We start from the raw sequence: 6,948 nt of genomic DNA, 5'->3' as shown, positions 1-6,948 counted from the left end.
GGAGAACAAAGGGGAAGTCGGGAAGCGAGAGAAGCCCTCATCAGGAAAATGCAAAAATCTATGAGGCGAGCACTACCTATATACCTACTTAGACAGCCCATCCTACATAGGCGTCTGTAGGACATGTAGGTTTGTAGACACCAATGTAAGCAAAACAATTAAACAATATAAATGACTGACTCACTGTACCTCGTTAAGTTTTTGAAAGCAAACATGTCCTCGCTGAACAAGCGGTAAGGACCACAAAAAACTCACCATGCGCCCACTGACTTTTCTATAGTCTGCGTTCACCATCGGAGACTGGTGGACTCGGAGATACACATTTTAAAAGGTACAGTACCCTCACGCTTGAATAATGTTGCTGCCGCTACCAACGTCACTGATCTTGCAGGGCCAAACGACTCGGAGAACTCAAACGGCGGATTCCATTGGAGGTAATCCAGAAGCGCCTGGATAACTCTCCCTCCCCACTTCTTTTCAGCGACTCCGCAGCTGCCGACATGAATCCGCCGACACCAGTAGCCGTGGTATTGATATATTACTCACTGGTAGTGTAGTGTAAATGTGATACAATAGTTGCTCACTGCCATAGCTCCCAGTGATATATGAATCTATTACACCTGCAGCTCCCTCTAGTTCCCTGCTCCAAGCGCTATTAGCTGATTCATCTGAGATCTATGGTATGTGACTTGAGATCCATCATAGATGGTCTCGTTTTTGGCATTCTGCGATCTGTGATCTCCGCCCTTACCATTCTCCAGCGTTGCTTCTTTCCCCGCGTTAATATTAAGAACAATCACGCGATATATGTATATTTATAACTGCAAGGGAGCGTCAATAGTAGGTGTATCTACCTCTCCGCTCTCTGGAATCAGGACACCACCAGAGACAAGGGTAGGCACATCACTCCACAGCCTTTGAAACTTGGCTATCAGCAGCACACGCAGTGCAGACTGGCGACACGCGTACGCTGACAGTCCCTCTTGTGCAGGTGCTGAGTTGAGCGTTCGGAGAGTTATGCGCTCCTTCCACCAGGACCCTTGCCATCTCAAAAACACCAGCACTCGTCTCATCTCTTCTAGCAATAACTCCACCTCCTCCGACCACCGGTGTGCGCGGGCACGAGCCTTGCACCATTCCAAGCGGACACCTATCAAAATGTCAGATAAATGTGAGTAAAACATACCATACACTTACAATCCTGTATGCGTTCATTTTCTGTACAGCTGTTATCAGCACGGGAGTCTAACCAAATCCAGGAGATGGTTCCTCTCCCTTGCTGCTCCATGTCACCCATAGGCTTAACATCGGAGTCAAGAAGTGGGCGCATGGTGAGCTCCCAACCGCACTTCTCCAGACGGTGGCCAAGAGACAGCAGGGCACTGCGCGCACGTCTGTACTTCAATACACTGGCGTGCTTCCTCGATTCCACGGCATCAATGATTTTCTTGGCGCGAGTGGAACCCGCTTGACCACGGACATTTTTATCCTTGTACTTGTACATGTGGGATCGAAGCCGGAGGTGGGAACGAACTTCGTTCAGGGCATCGAGGGCCTGCGCGTAGCGTAGCTCCCACTCGTGGCCAGCGAGCGTCAGGTCTACGGGGGTGCCAGCTGGAAGTTGCGAAGGGAGCCACAGGTTGAAGTCTTCAGGTTTGAGTTCCTGTGGCCTCCCACTAGCCTCTGATGATCGATGCCGGAGTTGACAGACAACCGGCATGTATAGCTCCTGGATGCGGGCCCAGGCATCAAGCCGTCGTTGGAGGGAGGCGATTTGAGTTTGTGTTATGGCCTTCTGATTGTCGGTGTCGTGGAGGGACACATTGGCAAGACTGGATCTTAAGCGTGCCCTGTAGAACTGTCAGTATGGCGTAGTGTAACAATGAATACAAAACTTACTGTTGATCCTCGAGATCCATGCCCGATGTAATCAATCCGCTTGGAGAGACATCGGTGTGAAGTGAGACATTGATTCCAGCTTGAAGGTCTTGAGCTTCAAGCTCAGTGAGTTGTAGTCGTACGGATGCCTGTGTAACCGCTACCATTTATTAGAACAACCACTGCAAAAACACCAGGAATCACTTACGGTTAAACCGGCTTTCAAAGGGGTTCGGAGAGGAGTTATCCTCCTCCCAGGATTCCACCTCTGCCTTCCACTGCGCGATAAGAGCCGGCTGAATAGTCTTCTCCAGTTCCGAGAGGGCTTCGGAGTGCTCCTTCGTCCACTTTACAGCTTCAATCATCTTCTTATGCAATGTCCGCCCTAAGTCTATGTCAGAATTTGAGACTGAAAGAAAGAAACCGCTCACCTAATGCTGTAATTTTTTTCCAGTTCCAATCACCGAAGTGATCGTCAAGAGTGTCCCGGCGTGCTCCCGGTCCCATTTCCTTGGTACTTGATGCCACTCGGTTTATATTGGACCAGCCCCGTTCAGGGGCTTCGCCATCTGTTCGGCCCACGTACCTCGACCAGTTGAAAGAGAAATTGGTGCGACACTTATCGATGTGGGCCTGGATGTGGAACTTCGGCACAAAAACACGTATGAGGGAAGATTCGCGGGGGGGAGAAAGTCGTTCCGGCATCGTTTCCATTCGAGTCCAGAGTCTCTTGTGCCACTGGCAGGCGATGTCGTAGGATATGTTGATCATGGACATCGCGAGGATGAAGAGCGCAGAACACATGATATAGTCCATATTAATGTACCTGAGTAACATCAGCCTTAAAACATTCCAAATGCAATATAATACATACCGTTCACCCTTCTGCAGGTCTCCAACTCCGTTTGGGAGCTTCATATCGTGCCTTGCGCAGTCGATCGTCCCAACTCCTGTTGCAGCAAGCCCACGGGAGGACTTGGTATCCGCCATGTTAACTGCATTGTGGCTTACACACGTGCTTCGCTACAGAAAAAGTCTAAGTTGAGAATTATCATTGAAAACATGTTACTTACCTCTTGCTTGTCGGAAGCACGATCTGCAAGGTAAGATTTGTATGAGTCTTCGTGCACAAAATACGCCCATCCAGCATTAAGGCTAGGGTCAGCAGTGTCAGAAGACACCGCCTTGCGCTTCAATCTAAAGTTCGCATCGATTGCAACAAACAGCGCATATTTCCATCTGCTCAGATAACGTGTGAGCTCAGCAAAATCAGGGAAAGACGACCAACATCTTACCTGGTAAATAGAGGCTCCTTCTCCCAGTCTAGTGGAAGATTCTTCCCGGGCTGTGGGCACGCGGGGCAGAGAACAGCTAACTCTCCTTCGGCAGTAGCATTGACACCAGCGGGGTCGTGTCCCCTTCCTCCGCGGGAAAGTTGCTTGAGGTTACGCCATTGGCGTACCATCCGCATGAAAGCGGAATAACGATCCTAGAATATATCATCATCAGACAGTTGCAGGAATAAATTAAAATACTCACCCTGATCGCTACTAACCCTGAATTGTCGGTGTGCCTTGCGAGCGACTGGTAGAACTCGTAAGCAGACACCTTGCTTTCAAAGGATAGAATATGAAAATGCTGCAGAACCGTAAAGGTTGCTGCAGTTCGAGGCTCTGAGACTGTGGCTGGATACCACCGCATACGTAACAATTGTTTATACCGAATCTGAGCCGAAGCGCAGCCACAAAAGTCCAGGGCGATTTCATGAATACCATCGAGCGCGATGACCACAAAATCATCACCGGCAGCGGGAGAAGGTTTGTAGCACCTTTCTCCTGGGTTATGGCCTAGTTGTACCCGAACCCCGAGCTGTTTGAGTGTGATACGCTGAAAAAAAGTCCCATTCCATATCTGACAAGGATCAGTCATACGTTGATGCCAAAATAAGTATGAAACACACCTCAATCCTATGCAAAGGATGAAGAACGTGGTTTTGAAGTGTACATTCACGGCAGAATATTTGAATGCCATGGCAGTCACAGCATCGGAATTGAGGCGATACTGCACCACATGAGCAAGTGACACCTTCAGTCCCGCGTCCATTGAGGCGCAGCATTTCGTCCAGGAAGATTTGACGTTGTCCAATCCAGGCGAGCAAAGGTCTGTCCTTAAGTCCAATAAGTTAGCATGCCCAAACGAATATCAAATGAGAACACCCACTGCCGCAGTCTCTTTGCGCTTCTCCGTGGAACAAATATCAACAATGTCGTCTGTAAGTGTTTCGTCCTCAAATTGACAGTCGCTGGGATGCTCAACGCGGTCATCTATCCAAAATATGTTGTCATTTGATGAATTTTCGGGGGGAATTCCAGCAACATAGTGTGTTTGCAGCCGTGTGCTCCCTTCAGTGGTAATCTCTGCTGCACGAAGTCGTAAAAGATGAGGTTCGGGGTTGATAGAGACGGGGACAAAAACCTCCCGTTCAAGTGCAGGCCTCTTGGGGGGGCGACCACGGGGCATTGTGCACTGTGGTTAATCTGTCAGCTCAGTCGGGTAGTCAGAGGATCCTCCATTTGTAATTGGAGGATCCCGCCAGTATATAATAATGGACAAATTTGTCCCTCCTCACCCACCTCGTGAATCATGGTAACACCATTGAATGATAATGCCATCCCACCGGCAACCGTTGAATACTTGTTGCGCCCCCGTCGAAGTGAGCCCATTGATAGTGATATCTTGCCACATACCTGACATTCAAAAACAGACCACAATCCGCCCCCAGCACATGTGTCTTCGGAAATTCGTTCATACATAATGCGATATAATCGAACCCCAACCAGAGGGCCGATTTTCACGCCTGTGCAGAAGGACTGGTTGAAAGATCATATACCACAGTATATGCAGTGGCCTCCTACCTCAGATGAGACGATCACATTCGTACAGACCATGCTTATTGATTTCGACCACATGTGGCCTCTTCACCAGAAGTTGTGGCCCGGGTCGAATGTTCACATTTTGCTAACCGACAGCATGCATGCCAAATTGACGGTGGAGATGCTGATTCTTCGAGGGGTAAGTCAGCTGTGCACGTAATATGCACTATGACTGACCTTGATGCAGAATATCAAGGGCCACATGCTGTGGACAACGCGACGTAATCTGCGTTGCGAGAAGAATCGAACGGGAATTGTGAGCCGCGGGAAATGGTTTCTGGTACTCGGGGTGTCGGGCAAGCTTAGAAGATTGGTGGATAGTACTAGAGAATCCACTTACCTGCTAGGACCATACATGAGAGCTTGAGCGCGATCGATCAGTGATTGATGATCCCCGATTCCGATGTTGATGGAAGCTGTGATGGATTTGCCAAGATTAGTCAGCTGGTGCCACGTGGATTATTACTAATATCTGGCACTTTGCAGTGATCCGCCCCATTTCCCAAATCCAAGGAAGTCATCCCATCCTCCATTTCTTGGACGTCCGACCCCGCCGGCCTATGGAGTATAAATTCAGAACGTGGTGAGTGATACATTATCTATCTATTCAAGGTACTCACTTAAACTCCTCCATGACTCAGAAACTGCCTTCCTCCAGTCGGACAGATACCATGGTATCTGTCCGACTGGACGGTCTCATCAATCTTCTCCAGTGTCTTTCCCTCGACGATCAAAAGACACTATCTCAGGCCTTAGACATTGGCACGGACACGGGCACCGAGTGGTTATACATCCATGTGAATCCGGTGATTCTTTTATATTTCATTACTCATGTAGCTTCGGCAATGTTTACAGATAACATCACCGTCAGAATGGGCCTGGGCCTACCCGCTGGCAGCACCGAAATGGCATTGGCTGCTCTTTCCCGCTGTCTCTGATGACCCCCCTGCTACAACCATTGACATTCCCAGGGAGCTTGCACCATTTGCTTCTCTCCTGGCGCAGCTGCTGCCCATAGTGCTGGCACCACTCCTACTTCTGGCCCCCGCAACTGCACATGCTGCTGCCCCACCTGTGGTTGTTCCTGCAGGGCAATGTCACTGTCTATGTCGATTACGAGGAAAACGACTCCTCTGATGACGAAGATGCGGCTGCTGCAGCTGTGCACTTGCGAATGATTCCACATTGATTCCCTTACCGCGATACCTACTTCAATGTCCCAGTTGATGCCACCCCGCCGCTCTATTATGTGACTCGAGGTCGCTACATCGGCATCTTTTCAGGCTGGTGAGCTGGATTTTCCGAATTTCTCATGTCTAGTAGCTCATTTCTTCATTGTAGGGATGCAACCGGTCCCAAAGTGCTCGGTGTCTCTCGAGCCATCTACCACAAGGTGGATTCCATCGAGCAAGGGATAAACATCGTGAAGGGTGCAATTGATCGCGGTGATGCTTCACAGGCCTTGTAGCACATGATTATTTAGTGAATTTTGTGTATGTCCATAGCTGTCGCAAAATGAACGGTTTTTCTTGAATGTCGGTGTGCTTCGTCTGATCAAAACATATTGCAAACAAGTATTACATTAATGAGAGCATACAAGCGCCATGCCTATCAAGAACATTAAACTTAAGATATAAACCCTACACTGTAGGCATGATATTCGTAGAGTTCAATTTTGAAGGATGGTAAGAGAATGGTAGGATAAATTCGCATAAAAATCCAAATTAATCTCCTACGTGAAGCCATTCAAAACTCCTACGCATATATTGAGTGCCTCAACTGGCTTACTTTCAACCCACTTTTATGCACATGGCACGACCACGTCTACACAACACTAAAGAAGAAAAGGCAGAAGCTGCACGCGCTTATAAACGAGCTTACTATGCACGGTACTTCACTCACTTTATTGTTATTTCTCTTAATGATGGTGGACCCACTGATACTACAGTCACCGCGATAAGCTATGTGCGCAAAAAAAAGGAGATATACAAGGGGAAGGAAGATAGGTAAGATACATACCAGCCACTTGAATATCTGAACATCTGACTCGAGGTCACCTAAGTTCTAGGCTGTGTGATAGGCCTGTCACTGTAGGAAGGCCACGCTCACACCATACAGCTGAGGAGAAAATTGAAGC

The 6,948-nt window shown here is 48.6% G+C and overlaps 2 protein-coding genes across 2 annotated transcripts; one reads left to right on the top strand and one right to left on the bottom strand.

Moving 5' to 3' along the window:
* Positions 1 to 815: 815 nt before the first annotated feature.
* Positions 816 to 4,398, bottom strand: DEU56DRAFT_874520 (uncharacterized protein; the record flags this gene model as incomplete). The annotated part of the gene is made up of 11 exons (XM_041355974.1): positions 816 to 1,150; positions 1,198 to 1,850; positions 1,900 to 2,038; positions 2,087 to 2,263; positions 2,310 to 2,704; positions 2,753 to 2,901; positions 2,952 to 3,117; positions 3,174 to 3,367; positions 3,418 to 3,789; positions 3,839 to 4,045; positions 4,099 to 4,398. The coding sequence occupies 11 exons, from the start codon at positions 4,396 to 4,398 to the stop codon at positions 816 to 818; spliced, it is 3,087 nt and encodes a 1,028-aa protein (XP_041200634.1).
* A 123-nt stretch (positions 4,399 to 4,521) lies between these two features.
* Positions 4,522 to 6,279, top strand: DEU56DRAFT_920426 (uncharacterized protein; the record flags this gene model as incomplete). The annotated part of the gene is made up of 7 exons (XM_041358448.1): positions 4,522 to 4,591; positions 4,643 to 4,950; positions 4,999 to 5,067; positions 5,453 to 5,608; positions 5,667 to 5,907; positions 6,035 to 6,098; positions 6,153 to 6,279. The coding sequence occupies 7 exons, from the start codon at positions 4,522 to 4,524 to the stop codon at positions 6,277 to 6,279; spliced, it is 1,035 nt and encodes a 344-aa protein (XP_041200633.1).
* Positions 6,280 to 6,948: the final 669 nt, after the last annotated feature.

Source organism: Suillus clintonianus, assembly GCF_016758775.1.
Source record: "Suillus clintonianus strain FC179 chromosome Unknown DEU56scaffold_239, whole genome shotgun sequence".
In the NCBI taxonomy this organism is placed as follows: Eukaryota; Fungi; Basidiomycota; class Agaricomycetes; order Boletales; family Suillaceae; genus Suillus; species Suillus clintonianus.
The sequence above is the reverse complement of the archived record's forward strand: the minus strand, read 5'-3'. Positions and strand labels throughout refer to the sequence as shown.